Source organism: Cuculus canorus, chromosome 2, assembly GCF_017976375.1.
Source record: "Cuculus canorus isolate bCucCan1 chromosome 2, bCucCan1.pri, whole genome shotgun sequence".
Classification (NCBI taxonomy): Eukaryota; Metazoa; Chordata; class Aves; order Cuculiformes; family Cuculidae; genus Cuculus; species Cuculus canorus.
In genome coordinates this window covers 160572115-160596024 of record NC_071402.1, presented here as the reverse complement: position 1 = coordinate 160596024, position 23910 = coordinate 160572115, and the positions used below count along the sequence as shown (strand labels likewise).

At 55.1% G+C, this 23910-nt stretch overlaps 2 protein-coding genes across 4 annotated transcripts in view; both read left to right on the top strand.

Moving 5' to 3' along the window:
- The window catches only part of ELP6 (elongator acetyltransferase complex subunit 6), a 29919-nt gene extending 21131 nt beyond the window's left edge, over window positions 1-8788 (top strand). The window contains exons 3-6 of one of the 2 annotated variants that reach the window (XM_054057243.1): window positions 1342-1472; window positions 5104-5296; window positions 7948-8094; window positions 8270-8788. In XM_054057243.1, coding sequence (XP_053913218.1) covers window positions 1342-1472; window positions 5104-5296; window positions 7948-8094; window positions 8270-8398 — 600 coding nt within the window. In that variant the 3' untranslated portion in view covers window positions 8399-8788. The remainder of the gene's footprint in view (window positions 1-1341; window positions 1473-5103; window positions 5297-7947; window positions 8095-8269) is intronic. The other variant, XM_009563554.2, reaches the window with a different exon arrangement.
- A 3622-nt stretch (window positions 8789-12410) lies between these two features.
- Window positions 12411-23910, top strand: part of SCAP (SREBF chaperone) — a 64295-nt gene continuing 52795 nt past the window's right edge. Inside the window, exons 1-2 of one of the 2 annotated variants that reach the window (XM_054057230.1) lie at window positions 12411-12590; window positions 17769-17936. The gene's annotated coding sequence lies outside the window, so the exon portion shown is untranslated. The remainder of the gene's footprint in view (window positions 12591-17768; window positions 17937-23910) is intronic. The other variant, XM_054057229.1, reaches the window with a different exon arrangement.

The window sequence follows — 23910 nt, the reverse complement described above, 5'->3', positions numbered from 1 at the left end:
TCCTCGGAGCCTTCTCTTCTCCAGGCTGAACAACCCCAACTCTCTCAGCCTGTCCTCGGATGGGAGGTGCTCCAACACATCCCAAGCGCACACATATTCATGCAGGACACCATCGCAGGTGAGCGATTCCCACCTGTCACCTTTCCTAGAATCATAGGATCATAGGATCATAGAATAGTTTGGGTTGGAAGATCTTTCCAACCTTGTGATTCTATGATCTACCCATCTTCTTCATGTCTGCTGCAACTCTGCCAGGGCTTTCTCCGCTCGCGGCCGGACGTGCCCGGCACGTGGAACTCGAGGTTGGCCTCATAACGAAGTAGGGCTGAGAGCAGGAAACCTTGGCTTGAGTTTGAGTCGCAGCCCTCGGCAGTTTGTCGTGGTCCTTTCTTCTCCAAAGGCGAATCAAGGCAGAGGCCGCTCTCTCCCAACCGTTGTGCAAGCATTGGGTTGCCCGGTCCGTGGTGTCCTCCAGATCCAGGATATGCCGAACTCTGGTGCGTGGGTTGTGCCGATGAGTCGTTAATGCCACAATGATGATTTAGAGATGGTGAAAACCAAAGGCTTTCACCACCCAAGAAGAGAAGCAGAAGGAACTGCTTCCAGTAGGGTCTTTGGGGCAGCCTGGAGAAGCCTCTGGCCACCTTCTCCCTGCCTCTAGAGGAGAAGCTGCTTTTCTCCCATGCGACAAAGCTGTCTTCTAAGGAGCAATTCCATGATGTTTGAGCCCCCACATCACAGTGCTTTGTTTTTTTATCTCCTGGCAAAATTCAGGAGAGCTGAGAGAGTTGGGGTTGTTCAGCCTGGAGAGGAGAAGGCTCCGAGGAGACCTTAGAGCAGCTTCCAGGACTGAAAGAGGCACCAGGAAGCTTCTGATCGAGGAGTGCAGGGAGAGGATGCGGGGAAGGGTTTGGAGCTGAAAGAGGGGAGATGGAGATGAGATCTTAGGAAGAAATATTCTCTTTAGATCTTAGGAAGAAATGGGAGGGTGAGGGAGACCCAGGTTGCCCAGAGAGGCTGTGGCTGCCCCATCCCTGGAGGTGTTGAAGGCCACGTTGGATGGGCCTTGGAACAACCTGATCCAGTGGGAGATGTCCCTGCCCACGGCATGGGATGGGACTGGATGGGCTTTGAGATCCATTCCCACCCAAACTATTCTGATTTGACCCCAGTGTGTGTTACAGAACCGTCTGTTCCGTCCCCCGTGCAGGAGTTCCTGAGGCCTTGACTTTATGAGAACCTTTAGAGGACGCTTGATAAACCTCACCTCTCGATCCATTTGGCTCCGTACCGTTCCTCCAAAGCTGTTTCCTCTCTAACATCATGTTTTCCTCTCTTGAGGGAGTCAATCTGACCGCTGCCAAGGAACGGGGACAGCTCGTCTTCTTGGAAGGTCTCAAGTCCTGCCTTGACCTCGTGTTTGGAGAGAAGGAGGAGCAGTCGGGACAGCCCAGTCCTCTTCAGTTTATGAGGTAAACCAGAGCGGTCGTGGTTCTGCTGGGGCTTCAGGGCTCTCAGCACGGAGCGTTTCCCTCCCTGTGTCCTCTGTCACTGCAGCCAACACCAAGAGCAGCAGCGATGACCACGGCTGAGACCCAGGTCTCTTTGGGCTTCCCTTTGGGACAACTTTGGCCTGGACAGGCGCACACTCTCCTGGGTTGAAAACTGGTTGGATGGCCCAGAGAGTGGTGGTCAATGGAGTCACCTCCAGCTGGAGGACAGTCACAAGTGGGGTTCCTCAGGGCTCGGTGCTGGTCCAGCTCTGTTCAATGTCTTCATCAATGACCTGGATGAAGGCATCGAGTGCACCCTCAGCAAGTTTGAGGATGACACTAAGCTGGGAGGAAGTGTGGATCTGCTGGAGGGTAGGGAGGCTCTGCAAAGGGATCTGAACAGGTTGGACCGCTGGGCCAAGACCGATGGCATGAGGTTCACCAAGGCCAAATGCCGGGTCCTGCACTTGGGGCACAACAACCCTATGCAGCGCTACAGACTGGGGGAAGAGTGTCTGGAGAGCTGCATGGAAGAGAAGGACCTGGGGGTGCTGGTTGACAGCCGACTGACCATGAGCCAGCAGTGTGCCCAGGGGGCCAAGAAGGCCAATGGCATCTTGGCTTGGATCAGAAATGGGGTCACCAGCAGGTCCAGGGAGGGGATTCTCCCTCTGTACTCAGCACTGGTGAGACCGCACCTCGAATACTGTGTTCAGTTCTGGGCCCCTCACCACAAGAAGGATGTTGAGGCTCTGGAGAGTGTCCAGAGAAGAGCAACGAAGCTGAGGAAGGGGCTGGAGAACATCTGATGAGGAGCGGCTGATGGACCTGGGGGTGTTCAACCTGGAGAAGAGGAGGCTGAGGGGAGACCTTATTGCTCTCTACAACTACCTAAAAGGAGGTTGTGGAGAGGAGGATGTTGGGCTCTTCTCCCAAGTGACAGGGGACAGGACAAGAGGGAATGGCCTGAAGCTCCGCCAGGAGAGGGTCAGGTTGGATATCAGAAAAAAAATTCTTCACAGACAGAGTCATCGGCACTGGAACAGCTGCCCAGGGAGGGGGTCGAGTCGCCTTCCCTGGAGGTGTTTAAGGAACGGGTGGATGAAGTGCTGAGGGACATGGTTTAGGGAGTGTTAGGAATGGTTGGACTCCATGATCCAATGGGTCCTTTCCAACCTGGGGATTCTGTGATTCTGTGAACTAGGAGAAGGGGAACATCAGCTCTCTGTGCGGTAGAATCACAGAACCATTAAGGTCGGAAAAGACCTCTAAGCTCTTCCAGTCCAACCATCAGCCCAACAACACCGTGGCTGCTAAACCGTGTCCCCAAGCGCCGCATCTCCATGCTTTTTGAACCTCTCCGGGGAAGGAGACACCACCACTGCCCTGGGAAGTCTCTTCCAATGCTTCACGGCTCTTTCAGTATGATGTTTCTTAATATCCAAAACCTTCCTGGTACAACGTGGGGCCACAATGCTGTGCCTGTGCAGCCCTGTCTCTCCCTGCTGCTCAGAGGGTGATTCTGTCCCCCCTTTTACAGAATTTTGGGGCAGTTTCTGCCCCCATCCTCACGGCCAAGCACGGCAGAGATTTAGGGAAAGTTTATTTCGTAGAATCATAGAATAGTTTGGGTTGGAAGGGACCTTAAAGATCATCCAGTTCCACCTCCTGCCATGGGCAGGGACACCTCCCACTGGCTCAGGCTGACCAAGGCCCATCCAACGTGGCCTTCAACACTTCCAGGGATGGGGCAGCCACAGCTTCCCTGGGCAACCTGTGCCAGGGCCTCACCACCCTCATCATGAAGAAATTCCACCTTATGTCCAGTCTAAATCTGCCCCTCTCCAGTTTATCCCCATTGCCCCTCATCCCATCCCCACACGCCTTTGGGAACAGCCCCTCTCCAGCTTTCTTGGAGCCCCTTCAGGTACTGGAAGGTCACTCTAAGGTCTCCTGGGAGCCTTCTCTTCTCCAGGCTGAACAACCCCAACTCTCTCAGCCTGTCCTCGGATGAGGAGGTTCTCCAGCCCTGGGATCATCCTTGGAGCCTCCTCTGGACCCGTTCCAACAGCTCCATCTCCTTCTGATGTTGAGGACTCCAGAACTGGACACAGTATTCCAGCTGAGGTCTCCAGGAGAGGAGCAGAGGGTCAGAATCCCCTCCGTCCCTGCTGGCCACGCTGCTCTGGATGCAGCCCAGGACACGGGTGGTTTCTGGGCTGGGAGCGCACATTGTGGCTCCTGTTGAGCTTCTCCTCCCCAGCACCCCAAGTAGTTGTCCTCAGGGTTTCTCCCAATCCCTTCATCCCAGCCTGTACAAATTCCAAGAGCTGCCTTGACTCCGGTGTAGGACATTGCACTTCATGGAACCTCATGAAGTTCACGCAGGCCCTCTTGTAGCCCAGAAACCAACCCGAAACCAACCGTGTCCTGGGCTGCATCCTGGCCTTCGACGATTTGGGCTGACCCCAACAAAGGGGAAAGGACGAAGTGGTCAGAATACGGCATGAAAACAATTCCAAGGTCGTTATATTTGTTCTGGCAATATTACAAGCGTAGAAGGCCAACCGTGTCCTGGGCTGCATCCAAAGCGGTGGAACCAGCAGGGAGGGAGGGGATTCTGCCCTTCTGCTCCGCTTTGGTGAGCCCCAACGTGGAGTCCTGGGGCCAGTTCTGGAATCCTCAACAGAAGAAGGAGATGGAGCTGTTGGAGAAGTCCAGAGGAGGCTCCAAGGATGACGCGAGGGCTGGAGAACCTCCCATCCGAGGACAGGCTGAGAGAGTTGGGGTTGTTCAGCCTGGAGAAGAGAAGGCTCCCAGGAGACCTTAGAGCAGCTTCCAGTACGGAAAGGGGCTCCAGGAAAGCTGGGAAGTGGCTCTTGATTGGGGAATGCAGGGATAGGATGAGGGGAATGGTTTGAAGCTGAAAGAGGAGGGATTTAGGTGACATCCTAGGAATAAACATCTTCCTGTGAGGGTGGTGAGGCCCTGGAACAGTTTCTCCAGGGAAGTTGTGGCTGTCCCATCCCTGGAGGTGTTGAAGGCCACGTTGGATGGGGCTCTGAGCAAGCAAATCCAGTGGGAGGTTTCCCTGCCCGTGGCAGGGAGTTGGAACTGGATTGGCTTTGAGGTCCTTTTTGACCCGAACCATTCTGTGATTCTATGATTCTATGAAATATCACCTACAAGAGAAATCTGGAAGAAATGTTCTCCTGTGAGGGTGGTGAGGAGCTGTCACCGATTGCCCAGAGAAGTTATGGATACCCCATCCCTGCAAACCTTCCAGGTCAGGTTGGATGAGGATTCCGAGCAACCTGATCTCCTTGAAGATAACTGTGCTATTTGCACGGAGCTTGGACTGGATGGGCCTTCAAAAGTCCCTTCCAACCCAAACCATTCCATGAATCTTTGATCCCTGGAGCAGAGCTGGAGGGTTTCACTGCACACAGATGAACAAAGGAGAAGCGTCGGACACTTGGTGACTCTTACAGCTGTGGGGACATCAGGGCTGGCGCTGGGTGGTGTTCTCCACGTTGGATCAGTGGTTAAAGAGGGGATCACACCATGCGTACGTGGGCGAAGCCCTTGAGACTTCCTTCTTCTCTTCTAGTGAGAGCTCTTCCAACCTCAAAGCCATGTTTGACTTCATCCGGACGTCCCTCACTCCCGCTGACAGCGACTCCTGGAAAGGTCCCGTGTTGTTGGTGGACGATCTCAGCGTCCTGCTCAGCCTGGGCGCCACGCCGGTGGCCGTGATGGACTTCATCCACTACTGCAGAGTCGTGGTGTGCTCCCAGCTGCAGGTACAGCTCCCTCCGCATGCGGCTACGATTCCAAGAGCCTCCGGAGCAAAGCGGAGCGGAGCTTGCCTCTCTTTCCTTTTCCACCCTTTTGTGGTTTTGGAAGGCTTTGACTTTGAAGAAATTCAAATGTGCTCAGGGCTGGGGAAGCCCCACCTCGAATCCTGCGTTCAGTTTTGGGTCCCTCCCTCCAAGAAAGACCTTGAGGGGCTGGAGAACGTCCGGAGAAGGGAACAGAGGTGGGGAAGGGGCTGGAGAACAAGGGTTGTGAGGAACATCTGAGGGCCCTGGGGGTATTTATCCTGGAGAAGAGGAGGCTGAGGGGAGACCTCATGGCTCTCTGCAGCTCCTGGAAAGGAGGTTGTGGTGAGGTGGGTGTTGGGCTCTTCTCCCAAGGGATGGGATGAGAGGAGATGGCCTCAAGTTGCACCAGGGGAGGGTTAGATTGGACATCACGGAAAATGTCTTTCCTGGAAGAGTGGTGAAGCCCTGGCAGAGGCTGCCCAGGACGGGTGGTGGAGTTTCCATCCCTGGAGGATTCAAAAAGTGTGTGGTTGTGGCACTCGGGGACTCGGAGCTGAGGAAGGGGCTGGAGAACAGTTGTGGGAGCGGCTGAGGGACCTGGGGTTGTTTAGCCTGGAGAAGAGGAGGCTGAGGGGAGACCTAAACCATGTCCCTAAGCAACACATCTTGAGAGCTTTTAAATCCCTCCAGGGGTGGTGACTCCAGCGCTGCCCTGGGCAGCTTTTTGCAGCGTTTGACAACCCTTTCAGTGAAGAAATGTTTCCTAATATCCAATCTAAACCTCCCTGACACAACTTGAGACCATTGGCTCTCATCCCAACCCTCGTTCCTTGGGAGAAGAGCCCAACACCCACCTCACCACAATCTCCTTTCCAGGAGCTGCAGAGAACGATGAGGTCTCCCCTCAGCCTCCTCTTCTCCAGACTAAACAACCCCAGATCCCTCAGCTGTTCCTCACAACCCTTGTTCTCCAGCTCCTTCCTCAGCTCCGGTCCGTTCTCCGGAGGCTCTCCAGCCCCTCAATGTCCTTCTTGGAGTGAAGGGCCCAAAACTGACCCCAGGATTCGAGGTGTGGCCTCACCAGCGCCAAGTCCTGGGGGACAATCCCTTCCCTGCTCCTGTGGCCACCCCAGGGCTGATCCAAGCCAGGATGCTGGTGGCCTTTTTGGCTCGTGTTCAGCTCGTGTTCAGCTCCTGTCAACCACCACCCCCAGGTCCTTCTCCTCCAGGCAGCTTTCCAGCCGCTCTTCCCCACGCCTGGAGCTGCACAGGGTTGGTGTGTCCCAAGTGTAGGACCCAGCACTGAGCCTGGTGGAACCCCATCGTGTTGACCTCAGCCCATGGAGCCACCCTGTCCAGATCCCTCTGCAGAGCCTCCCTGCCCTCCAACAGATCAACACTCCTACCCAACACGGTGTTATCTGCAAACTGACTGAGGGACCACTCGATCCCCTCATCCGGATCATGGATAAAGATGTCCATAGTATCATAGTATCATAATATAGTTTGGGTTGGAAGGGACCTCAAAGATGATCCAGTTCCACCCCCTGCCATGGGCAGGGACACCTCCCACTGGCTCAGGCTGCCCAAGGCCCATCCAACGTGGCCTTCAACACCTCCAGGGATGGAGCAGCCACAGCTTCCCTGGACAACCTGGGCCAGGGCTTCACCACTCTCATAGTGAAGAGTTGAACAGAATTGGGGCGCTGGGGACACTTCTGTGGATCTGCTGTTATTTTCCCAGTGAACTTCAGCTCAGGATCAGCTGCTGTGCTGGGAGATGTCTAAGTAGCTTCATTAGCAGGGAGTTGAGAAGCTCCACAGGAGCCACAACGTGTGCTCCCAGCCCAGAAACCACCCGTGTCCTGGGCTGCGTCCAGAGCAGCGTGGCCAGCAGGGACGGAGGGGATTCTGACCCTCTGCTCCTCTCCTGGGAGACCTCAACAGGAGGATCATGTCCAGTTCTGGAATCCTCACCAGAAGAAGGAGATGGAGCTGTTGGAACGGGTCCAGAGGAGGCTCCAAGGATGATGCGAGGGCTGGAGCACCTCCCATCCGAGGACAGGCTGAGAGAGTTGGGGTTGTTCAGCCTGGAGAAGAGAAGGCTCTGAGGAGGCCTCAGAGTGACCTTCCAGTACCTGAAGGGGCTCCAAGAAAGCTGCGGAGGGGCTGTTCCCAAAGGCGTGTGGGGATGGGACGAGGGGCAATGGGGATAAACTGGAGAGGGGCAGAGTTAGACTGGACATGAGGAGGAATTTCTTCCCCATGAGGGCAGGTCCCTCTGGATGACATCCCGTCCTTCCAGAGGAACTTCTTCATGATGACAGTGGTGAGGCCCTGGCCCAGGTTGCCCAGAGAAGCTGTGGCTGCCCCATCCCTGGAGGTGTTGAAGGCCACGTTGGATGGCCCTTGGAATAACCTGATCCAGTGGGAGGTGTCCCTGCCCATGGCAGTGGGGTTGGAACTGGATGGGCTTTGAGGTCCCTTCCAACCCAAACTATTCTATGATTTTATGGTTCTATGTTTCTACGATTCTATCAATCAACTCAAGCTTTTGCTGCCCTCTCCTCTTCCTTTCCTTGAGCCGATTAGGAATCAGCCAAAGCCGCGTCACGGTGCTTTCGTTGCAGGGAAACGTCGTGGTGTTGGTTCACAGCAATGAAGATTCAGAAGATGAAGAAAACGACCTGGTAGTGACCTCCTTGTGTCATCACAGTGACCTGATCCTCTGGGCAGAAGGACTGACGACCGGCTTCTGCAAGGATGTTCACGGGCAGGTAACGCTCAGGAGAGCGCCGGGAGGTGTGAACGTCACGTAGACACGCGCGGCTGCGTGATGGTTTTATCCATCGTCCCTCTTCCCTGTAGGCCACAAAGAGGTGAGAAGTGTGAGGAACCTGATGTTGGAAAAGCCAAAGGGATGATGATAGTCCTCTTCCTTTCCATTTGCAGATTAAAATAATTAAGAGACTGTCCTTGCAGCTGACGGCGGAGGAAGATCGCGTCCAGATCTACCAATATAAGATCCAGGACAGGAATGTCACCTTTTTTGCCCCAGGACTGTCACCTGCGGTCCTGTGATGCTGTGATACCACCAAGAGCTTTGCAAAGCAAAGCTGAAGAGGATGATACCTCCAGACTGGACGTGCCGAGTGCATCCCCGGTGCCTTCCAGGAGCCGCGCAACAAAATGATCCCGGAGGGAAGCTTAAACACTTGCGGAACTGCGGGGCAGCGAAGGGATTGGTGAGCCCAGAGCTTGCTGCGTCCCTTAGAATCATACAATGGGTTGGGTTGGAAGGGACCTTAAAGCCCATCCAGTTCCAACCCCCCGTGCCGTGGGCAGGGACACCTCCCGCTGGGTCAGTAATTAATTAATGGTTTCTATTTGTTCTTCATTTAATCCTTAACAATTGCTAATACACAAATTTGCCTTTTCTGCCTGCGTCGAGCTGACATTTTCAGAGAATTGAGGGATAGGACTCCAGGATCATAGAATCATGGAATTGTAGAATAGTTTGAGTTGAAAGGGACCTTAAAGATCATCCCATTCCACCTCCTGCCACGGGCAGGGACACCTCCCACTGGAGCAGGGTGATCCAAGCCTCATCCAACGTGGCCTTCAGCACCTCCAGGGATGGGGCAGCCACAGCTTCCCTGGACAACCTCTTCCAGGACCTCATCACTCTCATGGGGAAGAAATTCCTTCTTATGTCCAGTCTAACTCTGCCCTTCTCCAGTTTATCCCCATCGACCCTCGTCCCATCCCCACACGCCTTTGGGAACAGCCCCTCCGCAGCTTTCTTAGAGCCCCTTCAGGTTCTGGAAGGTCTCTCTGAGGTCTCCTGGGAGCCTTCTCTTCTCCAGGCTGAACAACCCCAACTCTCTCAGCCTGTCCTCGGATGGGAGGTGCTGCAGCCCTCGCAGCATCCTTGGAGCCTCCTCTGGACCCGTTCCAACAGCTCCATCTCCTCCTTCTGGTGAGGATTCTAGAACTGGCCCCAATCCTCCTGTTGAGGTCTCCCCGGAGAGGAGCAGAGGGTCAGAATCCCCTCGGTCCCTGCTGGCCACGCTGCTCTGGATGCAGCCCAGGACACGGGTGGTTTCTGGGCTGGGAGCGCACGTTGTGGCTCCTGTGGAGCTTCTCCTCCCCAACACCCCAAGTCCTTCTCCTCAGCGCTGCTCTCCATCCCATCATCCCTCAGCCTGTATTGAAACCATGGATTGCCCTGACCCACGTGCAAGACGTTGCCCTTGGCCTGGTTGACCCTCATGAGGTTCTCCAGCCCCACTTCTCCAGCCTGTCCAGGTCCCTCTGGATGACATCCTGACCTTCCACTGTGGCAACTGCCCCTCTCAGCTTGGTGCCATCTACATCCTCGCTGTCGCTCTCAATATCATTGTCCTTCCACCTCGTTCCCTTTGTCCTTCCACCTCCTTCCCAACGTAGGGTGGCCCAAGAGGAAGAGCGAAGACTTGCAGGAATGGCCCTTAGAGCGTGTAGATACAGGCAGGGTTGTCCTCAGGGCTGGGCGAGCCTCCCTTTTTCCGGTGGCGCCGCCGCACGGAGGGATCACCCCACCCTCCTGCCCGCGTTTTATGAGCTGACGCGGCGCGGGTGGAGGCTGGGATGGTCTGGGAATGTGTTGCAATCCTTACCTTTCTCCCAGCTCTGCCACGGGAGAGGTTTGCTCAACTCTCAGCTTCTCCAAAAGATCTATAGCTCCATTATAATCCCTCATCCGACCGAAAGGCTCTTAATTCCGTGCTTTGCTTTGTTCCTCTCTCTCTTTTTCACGTGAAATCCCAGCGTCCGTGTGTCTGTTCACGGCTTCCCAAGCTCACGTGTCTTTGGGCGGTGGACAGACACCTCTACGGGAGCCTTAGAAGGATCACAGGTCACTTGTAGCACGCGTAGAACGTCCCTGAAATGCTGGAGGCTGATTCCAAGCGGTGCCCCAACGGCTCTGCTGGCTCCCATCCTGATGGATGTCTTTATCCATGACCTGGATGAGAGGGTTGAATGCACTGTAAGTTAAGTTTGTGGATGAGATTAAGCTGGGAGGAAGTGTTGGATCTGCTGGAGGGTAGGAAGGCTCCGAAGGGATCTCAACGGGCTACACCAATGGGCTGAGACCAACGGGATGAGGTTTAACGAGGCCAAATGCCGGGTCCTGCACTTGGGGCACAACAACCCTGTGCAGCTCCATCTTTATCCATGATCCGGATGAGGGGATCGAGTGGTCCCTCAGTCAGTTTGCAGATAACACTGTGTTGGGTTGATCTGTTGGAGGGCAGGGAGGACCTACAGAGGGATCTGGACAGGGTGGCTCCATGGGCTGAGGTCAACACGATGGGGTTCCACCAGGCTCAGTGCTGGGTCCTACACTTGGGACACACCAACCCTGTGCAGCTCCAGGCATGGGGAAGAGCGGCTGGAGAGCTGCCTGGAGGAGAAGGACCTGGGAGGGGTTGGTTGATGGTGACTGAACGTGAGCCAGCGGTGGCCCAGGTGGCCAAGAAGGCCAATGGCATCTTGGCTTGGATCAGCCCTGGGGTGGCCACAGGAGCAGGGAGGGGATTGTCCCCCGGGGCCACACCTCGAATCCTGCGGTCAGTTTTGGGTCCCTCACTCCAAGAAAGACCTTGAGGAGCTGGAGAATGTCTGGAGAAGAGCAACGAAGCTGGTGAGGAGCTGGAGAACAAGGGTCAGGAGGAGCGGCTGAGGGCTCTGGGGGTGTTCAGCCTGGAGAAGAGGAGGCTGAGGGGAGACCTCATTGGTCTCTACAACTGCCTGAAAAGAGGGTGTGGAGAGGAGGGTGTTGGGCTCTTCTCCAGAGTGACAGAGGACAGGAGAAGGGAATGGCCTCAAGCTGCACCAGGGGAGGGTCAGACTGGATGTCAGGAAAGAATCTTTCACAGAAAGGGTCCATTAGGCCCCGTCAGAGGCTGCTCAGGGAAGGGGGAGAGTCCCCACCCCTGGAGGGGTGTAAAAGATGGGCAGACGAGGTGCTCAGGGCTATGGTTTAGTGGCAGATGGAATGGTTGGATGATCCAAGAGGTCTTTTCCAACCCTGTGAGGTTGGACAGGCGGAGAGAGTTGGGGTACAGCTCTACCCTCCAGGTCTGCTCTCCCCATGGGGTCCTCGTAGTACCCAATCCTCGCCTTTGAACCCCAAATCATGGAATCGTAGACGGGGTTGGGTTGGAAGGGACCTCCATCCCATCCAGTGTCCCCCATCCCGGCCACGGGCAGGGACACCCACCACGAGGGCGTGGCTTTAGCCGAGGGGCGCGGCTTAGCGGGGGCGTGGCCAAATAATGATAGTCACTAATGGCGAGGGGCGTGGCTTTTGGGGGGCGTGGCTCACAGGGCCAACGCTCTAGAGGCGCTATTTGTCGCTGAGGGGGCGTGGCTTAGTGGTGGGCGTGACCAAAGAGCTAGGGACGCGGTTTCTAGATGAAGGGGCGTGGTTTGCGGGGGGCGTGGCCTATATGTGGCTTGGCTACGCCGCCATGGGCAGACTAGGGGCGTGGCTTGTAGGGGCGCAGCCAGACCGCCAGAGACCGTTCGAGACGGAGGGGGCGTGGCTTAGGGAAAGGGCATTGGTTACGGAAAGGGAGTGGCTTAGGGAAAGAGCGTGGCTTACGGAAAGGGCAAAGCTTACAGAAAGGGCGTGGCTTACGGAAAGGGCGTGGCTTACGGAAAGGGCGTGGCTTACGGAAACGGCTTGGCTCACGGAAAAGGCGTAGCTTAAGGAGGGCGCGTGGCCAAACCACGACCGAGGCTGTGTGCGCTCGAGGGGGCGTGGCACTAGAGGGGGCGTGGCCAAAAGCGCGCCGGACATTGTTTGCTCTAAATGGGGCGTGGCACTAGAGGGGGCGTGGCTTAGACGGGGTGTGCCCAAAGCGCTCTTAGTCTACGAGGGGGCGTGGCCAAGACGAGGGGGCGTGGTCTCTTAGTCGAATGGGCGAGGTTTAGGGACGGGGCGCGGCTTAGAAAGGGGCGTGACTTCGAAGGGGTTGCTCCGAAAGAGGGAGCGCCTTCGAGGGGGGCGTGGCTTCGAGGGGGCGTGTCCACGCGGCTGCGCGCGCCGAGCGCGGGGGGGGGGGGCGGCTGAGGAGAACCGGCAGCGGGAAGCGGCGAGAGGAGCGGCCCGGGCTGCAGCGCGGCTGGAAAGGGGGTGAAAGCCACCCTCCCCCTCCCCACACCGGCACCACGGACGAGCCCCAGGGGAGCAGGAGGAGGAGGCGGCGCCCCCCGCCTCGGCGAGGTGAGCGGGAAGCGGACATTAACTCGGGAACGGCGGCTGAGGCCTCGTCCCGGTGGGAAACGCGGGGGGGTGAGGGGAAAATGGATGAGGGGAAGCCATGAGGTAAAAAGGGCTGGAGGTGAGGAGCGCGGTGTGAGGCGGGAATGGGCGCTCCCGGCCCAGAAACCACCCGTGTCCTGGGCTGCATCCAGAGCAGCGTGGCCAGCAGGGACGGAGGGGATTCTGCCCCTCTGCTCCTCTCCGGGGAGACCTCAGCTGGAGGATTGGGGCCAATTCTGGAATCCTCACCAGAAGAAGGAGATGGAGCTGTTGGAACGGGTCCAGAGGAGGCTCCAAGGATGATGCGAGGACTGGAGAACCTCCCATGCGAGGACAGGCTGAGAGAGTTGGGGTCGTTCAACCTGGAGAAGAGAAGGCTCCCAGGAGACCTTAGAGTGACCTTCCAGAACCTGAAGGGGCTCCAGGAAAGCTGGGAAGGGGCTTTTTCCAAGGGCCTGGAGTGATAGGATGAGGGGGAATAGCTTTAAATTGGAAGGAGAAGATTTAGATGAGACATGAGGAAGAAATCCTTCACGGTGAGGGTGGGGAGGCCCTGGAACAGGTTGCCCCAAGATGTTACGGCTGCTCCATCTCTGGAGGTGTTGAAGGCCACGTTGAATGGTCAAAGACATCAGACATCTGCACGAGGATGGGTTGAGAGAGTTGGTGTTGTTCAATCTGGGGAAGAAAAGGCTCTGAGGAGACCTTAGAGCAGCTTCCAGGAGTGAAAGGGGCTCCAGGAAAGCGGGAGAGGGGCTGTTCCCAAAGGCCCAAAGGCGTGTGGGGATGGGACGAGGGGCAATGGGGATAAGCTGGAGAGAGGCAGAGTTAGACTGGACATGAGGAGGAATTTCTTCATGATGAGAGTGGTGAGGCCCTGGCCCAGGTTGCCCAGAGAGGTGGTGGCTGCTCCATCCCTGGAGGTGTTGAAGGCCACGTTGGATGGTCAAAGACATCGAACATCTGCACGAGGACAGGCTGAGAGAGTTGGGGTTGTTCAGCCTGGAGAAGAGAAGGCTCTGAGGAGACCTTAGAGCAGCTTCCAGGAGTGAAAGGGGCTCCAGGAAAGCTGAGGAGGGGCCTTTTTATCACGGAGTGCAGGGATAGAACGAGGGGGAATGGTTTGGAGCTGAAAGAGGGGAGATTGAGATGAGATCTTAGGAAGAAATGTTTTGCTGTGAGGGTGTTGAGGCCCTCACACAGGTTGCCCGGAGCAGTGGTGGCTGCCCCATCCCTGGAGGCGTTCCAGGCCAGGTTGGATGGATCTCGGAGCCCCTGATCCGGTGGGAGGTGTCCCTGCCCATGGCAGGGGGTTGGAACTGGATGGGCTTTGAGGTCCCTTCCAACTCAAACCATTCTGCGATACGGAACCCCGTGTGTTTGTGGGAGGGAAGAGGTTGGTACCAGTGCAGCGGATCTGCCGAAGGGCCTCCGGTAGCAACAGCTCTGCCTGGGGAGGAATTGGGATGGAAACAGAGAGGATTTAGTGCCTAGGAAACCGGGAGTTGTTGCTGTGCTGGAGCGAAGAAGAGGAGCCGAGAGGGAGAAGGGAGAGTGTGAGGGAATGAATCGGGAAGAGGGGTGTGGGGAGTTTTGGGAGGTCAGAGATAAAATCACAGAATGGTTTGAGTTGGAAGGGACCTCAAAGCCCATCCAGTTCCACCCCTGTGCCATGGGCAGGGACACCTCCCACTGGCTCAGGGTGATCCAAGCCCCATCCAACGTGGCCTTCAACACCTCCAGGGATGGGGCAACCACAACTTCTCTGGGCAACCTGTTCCAGGGCATCAACACCCTCCCAGGAGAACATTTCTTCCTCGGATCTCATCTCAATCTCCCCTCTTTCAGCTTCAAACCCTTCCCCTCATCCTATCCCTGCACTCCCTGATCCAGAGCCCCTTCCCAGCTTTCCTGGAGCCCCTTTCAGTCCTGGAAGCTGCTCCAGGGTGTTTCCAGGCCTTTATTTTTTACTCCAGGCTGAAGGAGAAAGGGTGTTTAAAGGGAATGACTGAACCGTGGAGGAGGTTCCTCTGCTCCATGGGTTTGCTGTGCGTGTTGTTGGGTATTGACCAAGTGTTTTGGAACCAGAACTTTTCCACTGCTTTGGTTTCATGGCGACTCGTCTCCGTGGTGAGAGCACAGCGCCGCCAGCGTCTCTCACTCTGGGTGAGAGATCCCACTGGTTTTGGAGTTTGCTTAATAATGAGGAATCTGCTTCTTTATATGAGACCGAATGAACTGCTTTGGATTATTTTCTGACATAGCGAGCGAGGAACTGTTTGAATCCTGAAGCGATGTGGTTGTGGGTGTGTATTTAGGAGAATCCCGAGGGAAATGATACTACTTTGAGGTTAAAACTTTCCAAGTGCAGTGTCCACCTGTTCTTCAGCGTTGCTTAAATACAAACGATTGAGAGCAGCGCTGAGGAGAAGGACTTGGGGTGTTGGGGAGGAGAAGCTCGACAGGAGCCACAACGTGCGCTCCCAGCCCAGAAACCACCCGTGTCCTGGGCTGCATCCAGAGCAGCGTGGCCAGCAGGGACGGAGGGGATTCTGACCCTCTGCTCCTCTCTGGGGAGACTTCATCTGGAGGATTGGGGCCAGTTCTGGAATCCTCACCAGAAGGAGGAGATGGAGCTGTTGGAACGGGTCCAGAGGAGGCTCCAAGGATGCTGCGAGGGCTGGAGCACCTCCCATGCGAGGACAGGCTGAGAGAGTTGGGGTTGTTCAGCCTGGAGAAGAGAAGGCTCCAAAGAGACCTTAGAGTGACCTTCCAGTCCCTGAAGGGGCTCCAAGAAAGCTGTGGAGGGGCTGTTCCCAAAGGCGTGTGGGGATGGGATGAGGGACAATGGGGATAAACTGGAGAGGGGCAGATTTAGACTGGACATAAGGAGGAATTTCTTCATGATGAGGGTGGTGAGGCCCTGGAAGAGGTTGTCCAGGGAAGCTGTGGTTGCCCCATCCCTGGAGGTGTTGAAGGCCACGTTGGATGGGCCTTGGAATAACCTGATCCAGCGGGAGGTGTCCCTGCCCATGGCAGGGGGTTGGAACTGGATGGGCTTTGAGGTCCCTTCCAACCCAAACCATCCCGTGGTGCCACGATTCTAATTTGCCATGAACCAGAACCCCCAAATCCCATCCCTGGAGGTGTTGAAGGCCATGTTGGATGGGCCTTGGAGCAACCTGATCCAGTGGGAGGTGTCCCTGCCCATGGCAGGGGGTTGGAACTGGATGATCTTTGAGATCCCTTCCAACCCAAACTATTCAATGCTTCTATGAATGATGTTTCCTTTCCTGCTGGAGGCAACCGTGAGGCACGGTCTCCTCCTTTGTGAAGCCTCTGCCCGCTCTGACAGCGGGCTAGTGTGATAAATTCGGGATTACAGGAGCTGTTGTGTAATGCAGAAAGGAGATTAACTGCCTCCGATTCAGGAGAAAGGAAAACACCCCGGGATTCTCACTGTGTGACACAGAGAGCTGTGCTGACAGCCCCCGGGGTCCTTCCACCAAACCATCCACTCAGCGTTTTTCCGTACAAAGCTTAATTTGATGCAAAGCTGTTTACTTTCCCAAATGCGATTCAAATTCTATTGCAAAAGAGGAAAAGAAAAACCAGATTTTTTGGTCTCGGGAGCCCTTAAAATAGTTTTTAAGTGTCAGAATCTTAGCGATGAATGAATTTGTCAGGCGCTCCCTGCAGACCGTTGTTGAGTTACTCAATGGTGGCTTTGTTCGGTGAGTTCCCAGGCCTGGCTGTCATCAGAGTTTGTGTAATTATGCAGAGAAAAGTCATTTTTTTCCCTCTTTGATGAGTTAAAAACTTGAAATAATATAGAATAAGTACAGCTGGATGAGCAGAAATGGTTTTCCTGCCTATAGTGGAACATACGTGATGGTCAGAGGGACAGAACATCCCTGTATGAGGAGAGGCTGAGAGGGTTGAGGTTGTTCAGCTGGAGAAGAGAAGGCTCCCAGGAGACCTTAGAGCAGCTTCCAGGACTGAAAGGGGCTCCAGGAAAGCTGGGGAGGGGCTCTGGATCTGGGATGGGATGAGGGGAACGGTTTGAAGCTGGAAAAAGAGAGATTGGGATGAGATCTTAGGAAGAAATTCTTCACAATGAGAGTGGGGAGGTCCTGGCCCAGGTTGCCCTGAGAAGCTGTGGCTACTCCATCCCTGGAGGTGTTGAAGGCCACGTTGGATGGGGCTCGGAGCAACCTGATCCAGTGGGAGGTGTCCCTGCCCGTGGAACTGGATGGGCTTTGAGGTGCCTGCAAACCCAAACCATTCTGTGCTCATAGAATCATGGAATAGTTTGGGTTAGAAGGGAACTCAAAGCCCATCCAGTTCCAACTCCCCACCATGGGCAGGGACACCTCCCACTGGCTCAGGCTGCCCAAGGCCCATCCAACGTGGCCTTCAACACCTCCAGGGATGAAGCAGCCACCACTGCTCTGGGCAACCTGTGCCAGGGCCTCCTCACCCTCGTGGTGAAGGAATTCCTCCTTATGTGCAGTCTAAATCTGCCCCTCTCCAATTTATCCCCATTGCCCCTCGTCCCATCCCCACATTCCTTTGGGAACAGCCCCTCTCCAGCTTTCTTGGAGCCCCTTCAGGTACTGGAAGGTCACTCTATGGTCTCCTGGGAGCGTTCTCTTCTCCAGGCTGAACAACCCCAACTCTCTCAGCCTGTCCTCGGATGGGAGGTGCTCCAGCCCTCGCATCATCCTTGGAGCCTCCTCTGGACCCATTCCAACAGCTCCATCTCCTCCTTATGTTGAGGATTCCAGAACTGGCCCCGATCCTCCAGATGAGGTCTCCCTGGAGAGGAGCAGAGGGGCGGAATCCCCTCCCTCCCTGCTGGTTCAATATCTGTGAGTTGTTAATTCTCAACCAAAATATAGAATCATAGCGTCATGAGGTTGGAAAAGACCTCTAAGAGCTGAAGTTGTTCATAATGAAGGTGGACAGTCTTGATTCCCCAGAGAAGTGGTGGCTGCCCTATGGCTGGAAGTGTTGAAGGCCACGTTGGATGGGCCTTGGAGCAACCTGATCCAGTGGGAGGTGTCCGTGCCCATGGCAGGGGGTGGAACTGGATGGGCTTTGAGGTCACTTCCAACCCAAACCCTTCTATGATTCAAGGGAATCTTGTAGATGGTGTCCTCAGGTGGAGGCGCGGTCCCGTTGTCGCTCTCCTTCCCATGTAACTGAGTTCTCTTGAGAAGAAATTAAGATCCCAAAGCTTCTGTGAGTCCAAGAGGGAATTTCAGCGGTGGTGAGAGAGGACAGGAGGAGGATTGCGGTTCTTTGGTAAAAACTGAATTAATCTTCTATGGACCATTGTGGTAAAGATGCTGAAGGAATAATAGTTGGTTTGTTTTCAGAAGACAATGTCCGAGTCAGGCTCTCCCCCCCTTGAGTCGGTGATGTGTGATTGTAGCCCAGAAGGCCAACCGTGTCCTGGGCTGCATCCAAAGCTGTGGGACCAGCAGGGAGGGAGGGGGTTCTGCCCCTCTGCTCCGCTCTGGTGAGACTCCACCTGGAGTCTTGTGACCAGTTCTGGAATCCTCAACAGAAGAAGGAAATGGAGCTGTTGGAGTGAGTCCAGAGGAGTCCGTGGAGATGATCTGAGGGCTGGAGAACTTCTGCTTTGAGGACAGGCTTAAAGGGTTGGGGCTGTTCAAGAGAAGAGAAGGCTCCAGGGAGACTTTAGAGTATCTTCCAGTGCTGAAAGGGCCTCCAGAAAAGCTGAGGAGGAACTTTGATCCTGGAGTGCAGGGAGAGGACGAGGGGAACGGTTGGAAGCTGAAAGAGGGGAGTGGTGGAGATGAGATCTTAGGAAGAATTTCTTCAGGATGAGGGTGTGGAGGCCGTGGCACAGGTTACCCAGGGAAGTGGTGTCTGCCCCATCCCTGGAGGTGTTGAAGGCCACATTGGATGGGGCTTGGAGCCCCTGATCCAGTGGGAGGTGTCCCTGCCCATAGCAGAGGGGTTGGAACTGGATGATCTTTAAAGACCTTCCAACCCAAACCATTCCACGATTTTGTGATCTTGGTAACCCATAAAAATAACGCTGCTGTCACGTCGACAGAGATGGCCAAAACGGACTGTTGAACTGAGTTTGAAGGACTACAGGAGCGGTGATGGAAGGGGTGGTGACGCAGAAGGCGCTGGACGCATCTGTGCTGTGTAGGTTCTGGAGGTAAAGAAGAACCTACAAAAGCTCTCCCGTCCTTTCTCTGTTAACATCAGAGCCAGAACCATTCTCTGCCTGGTGGAGCAGGACATGGAGAATGCAGAAGTCCACTAGAAAGATCTCCATGAGCGTGGTTTACCTGGGTTGGGTTGTGGAAACCTCTGTAGCACCCAGGCCTTGAGTAGCAACCCAAAGCTAAACAATGTTGATGGAACCACATGTCCTGGAATTGTAGAATAGTTTGGGTTGGAAGGGACCTTAAAGATCATCCAGTTCCAACCCCACTGCCATGGGCAGGCAGGGACATCTCCCACTGGATCAGGTTGCTCCAAGCCCCATCCAACGTGGCCTTCAAGACCTTAAGTGACAGAGCAGCCACCACTTCTCTGTGAAACGTTGACCCTCCACCTTCCGTATCGTAGAATAGTTTGGATTGGAAGGGACCTTAAAGATCATCCAGTTCCAACCTCACTGCCGTGACCACGCTGCCCAAGGTCCCATCCAACCTTGGACACCTGGAGGTGTCCTTGACCACCTCCAGGGATTCTTTATGAAGAATCTCTGATCTTGGAGGTCTTTTTCAACCTCAGTGACTCTATGGTTGACCATTTCCAGTGCCAAACTTCCTCTCCAGTGCCACCGAAACTGATGTTCAGCATCTGTTGAAGTTGAGTCTTAACTGAAGACCAAGGTCACCTGATGGGCAACTGATGGTGGTGGCAGAGGAGAACAACAAACTGCTTTGCGGCAGTCGTCTAAGTGAGATATTTTAATTTACGGCCAAAAAAAAAAGCCCTTAAAAGCTTCCGTAGGTGTCATTTGAGAAATGGAAAATAGGTGATGTTTTGAAAGACTGGAGAAGAATGAGCTCTTTGTGTAGGTGAGGGAGTGGGAAGAAAGGAACGTCGAGTAGCAGTCGTCCAAAAAACCCTGCAACGAGCAAGGAAATGAGTTGTAAGCTCCTAAAAGATGACGAGGAGCACCAGGAGCTGCTTTGCCACAGGAACCTCCTCGGCAGAGCGTTGCTTTCTAGGATCAGACACCACTTCTGTTCCTGGTTGGAGAAACGGAGGTTGTCCCGTGTCTCCACTCGGGTTTAGATTTGTGTTCTGGTGAGATTCTCAAGTAGGTTTAATGTTTTAAAGACCTCGAAAGCTAAGAAAGTGCCTCTCTGGGATGGAGGTGAACCTGGTGAAATGGACGTTGTTTAGGTGGACATCTCAAGGGCTCAGTGCTGGTCCAGTTGCGTTCAATGTCTTCATCAATGACCTGGATGAAAGGATTGAGTGGATCCTTAGTAAGGTCAAAGATGACACAGCTCGGAGGAAGTGTTGATCTGGTGGAGGGTACGGAGGCTCTGCAGAGGGATCTGGACAGGGTGGCTCCATGGGCTGAGGTCAACACGATGGGGTTCCACCAGGCTCAGTGCTGGGTCCTACACTTGGGACACACCAACCCTGTGCAGCTCCAGAGTGGGGAAAGAGCAGCTGGAAGGCTGCCTGGAGGAGAAGGACCTGGAGGGGTTGGTTGACAGGAGCTGAACGTGAGCCAGGAGTGATCCAGGTGGCCAAGAAGGCCACCAGCATCCTGGCTCGGATCAGCCCTGGGGTGGCCACAGGAGCAGGGAAGGGATTGTCCTCCTGGACTCTGCGCTGGTGAGGCCACACCTTGAATCCTGGGGTCAGTTTTGGGTCCCTCACTCCAAGAAAGACCTCGAGGGGCTGGAGAACGTCCGGAGAAGGGAATGGAGCTGAGGAAGGGGCTGGAGAACAAGGGTTGTGAGGAACATCTGAGGGCCCTGGGGGTGTTTATCCTGGAGAAGAGGAGGCTGAGGGGAGACCTCATGGCTCTCTGCAGCTCCTGGAAAGGAGGTTGTGGTGAGGTGGGTGTTGGGCTCTTCTCCCAAGGAATGAGGGATGGGATGAGAGGAAATGGCTTCAAGTTGCACCAGGGGAGGTTCAGGTTGGACATCAGGGAAATGTCTTTCCTGACAGAGTGGTGAAGCCCTGGCAGAGGTCGCCCAGGGCAGGGGTGGAGTCTCCATCCATGGAGGGGTCCAAAAAGCATGTGGCCGTGACACTTGGGGACATGGTTTAACAAGCACGGTGGCGTTGGGCTGATGGTTGGACTGGAGGAGCTTAGAGGTCTTCTCAAACCTCAATGATTGTGTGATTCTGAGAAGACCGAGGGGACTCTCACGCCATGAACTCCTACAGGTATCGCTGCTGGGCCTGTCCTCTTCTCAGGAGGGGTGAAAATAAGGGAAAATAGGGAGGGAAACAGCTAAAATGTGGGGAAAAACCCCCGTACCTGAAGCTTAGGTCTAAGGTGAGACGCGTGGGGTGGCTGAAGGGCCTCTGGCTAAACGCTTAAGAACCAGTTGAGGAAACATCTGTTGGAAAAGGGGCCTCCAGGGAAGCTGAGGAGGGGCTCTGGATCAGGGAGGACAGGGAGAGGACGAGGCGAAAGGTTTGAAGCTGAAACAGGGGAGGTGAAGATGAGATCTTAGGAAGAAATGTTCTCCTGTGAGGGTGGTGAGGCCTTGGATCACGTTGCCCAGAGAAGTGGCTCCTCCATCCCTGGAGGTGTTGAAGGCCACGTTGGATGGAGCTTGGATCACCCTGATCCAGTGGGAGGTGTCCCTGCCCATGGCAGGGGTTGGAACTGGATGGGCTTTGACGTCCCTTCCAACCCAACCCATTCCATGATTCTATGATTCTGACTTACCGTCAACTACAACCCTCAGACCTCATCCCTGGAGGTGTTGAAGGCCACGTTGGATGGAGCTTGGAGCAACCTGATCCAGTGGGAGGTGTCCCTGCCCACGGCAGGGGTTGGAACTGGATGGGCTTTGACGTCCCTTCCAACCCAACCCATTCCATGATTCTATGATTCTGACTTACCATCAACTACAACCCTCAGACCCCATCCCTGGAGGTGTTGAAGGCCACGTTGGATGGGGCTTGGAGCAACCTGATCCAGCGGGAAGTGTCCCTGCCCATGGCAGGGGGTGGAGCTGGATGGGCTTTGAGGTCCCTTCCAACCCAAACCCTTCTATGATACGGAAAGTTAAAATATGGCTTTAAGATACCTGATCAGTGACTTCACGTGGACAAAGTGGATACCGAAAAAGGTCAAAGGTGCTCTACATCGGTTATAGGAATTCATTTCTGGAGTCAGGAACTTCTTGAGCAGCCAGAGGGTGAAAAGTGGTCAAATTCTTCTTCATTTGAACCCGGACACTGAGGTGGGACACGTTGCAACAGACCAAGAAGCTGCACATGAAATGAGAGGAGGAGTTGAAGGGTAAAGCTCTGGTGTGTAACTGCGTGTGGGTGTTGCATCAGCCTGGTGTTTCCAGGAGAAAGCGAATCCCCAGCCGTTTGTCCTGAAGCAGCTGATCAGACCTCCCCGAAAGAGGGAGATGGAGATGAGGTCTTAGGAGGAAATGTTCTCCTGGGAGGGTGAGGAGGCCCTGGCACAGGTTGCTCAGGGAAGCTGTGGCTGCTCCATCCCTGGAGGTGTTGAAGACCACGTTGGATGGAACTTGGAGCAACCTGATCCAGCGGGAGGTGTCCCTGCCTGTGGGTTGGAACTGGATGAGCTTTGAGGTCCCTTCCAACCCTTCCATGATTATTTTATAGAATCATGGAATCATTAGGTTGGAAAAAACCGTTGAGATCATCAAGTCCAACCATACCTATCCACTACTAAATCATGTTCCTCAGCACCTCATCTATCCGCCTTTTAAAACCCCTCCAGGAATGGGGACTCCACCACCTCCCCGGGCAACTTCTGCCACGGCCTGAGAACTCTTTTGGTGAGGAATTCCTTCTTGATGTCCAATCTCAACCTGCCCTGGTGCAACTTGAAGCCATTTTCTCTCATCCTGTCACTTGGGAGAAGACCCCAACACCCACCTCATCCCAACCTTCTTTCAGGCAGTTGTAGAGAGCCATGAGGTCTCCTCTCAGCCTCCTCTTCTCCAACTAAACACCCCCAGGGCCCTCAGCCGCTCCCACAACCCTTGTTCTCCAGCTCCTCACCAGCTCTGTTCCCTTCTCCGGATGTTCTCCAGCCCCTCAAGGTCTTTCTTGGAGTGAGGGGCCCAAAACTGACCCCAGGATCCGAGGTGTGGCCTCACCTCATGGTTTGCTCTTCCACAATCTGTCCGCTTGCTTCTCCAGCCCACGTGACGGGTGGTGTCCTGGGGTGAAGACTTCCACAGGCGTCTTTGCTTTGAGCTGCTGCTTTGTAGTTCCATTTGATGTTGAAAGATTCCCGTCCGGAATGAGGCAGCCACCCCGTTCCGTTTCCTCACGTCCTCTCTGATTTAAACAGACACAGTGGACCTCTTTGCTGATCAAATCCTTTCCAGATGGAAAAATCATCTCAGGCTTTTTTTTTGTTTTCTGAACGCTCCTCTGTATCTTTGATCAGGGACACCTCCCACCGGCTCAGGTGCCCACGGCCCATCCAGATAGTTTGGGTTGGAAGGGACATCAAAGCCCATCCAGTTCCAACCCCCTGCCATGGGCAGGGACACCTCCCACTGGATCAGGTGCCCACGGCCCATCCAACGTGGCCTTCAACACCTCCAGGGATGGGGCAGCCACAGCTTCTCTGGGCAACCTGGGCCAGGGCCTCCCCAATGTCATCATGAAGAAATTCCTCTGGAAGGACGGGATGTCCTCCAGAGGGACCTGCACAGGCTGGAGAAGTGGGGCTGGAGAACCTCATCAGGTTCAACCAAGCCAAGGGCAAGGTCCTACCTCTGGGTTGGGGCAATCCCCGGGTTCAGTACACGATGGGGGATGATGGGATGGAGAGCAGCGCTGAGGAGAAGAACTTGGGGCGCTGGAGAGGAGAAGCTCGACAGGAGCCACAACGTGCGCTCCCAGCCCAGAAACCACCCGTGTCCTGGGCTGCATCCAGAGCAGCGTGGCCAGCAGGGACGGAGGGGATTCTGCCCCTCTGCTCCTCTCCGGGGAGACCTCCTCTGGAGGATTGGGGCCAGTTCTGGAATCCTCACCAGAAGAAGGAGATGGAGCTGTTGGAATGGGTCCAGAGGAGGCTACAGAGATGATC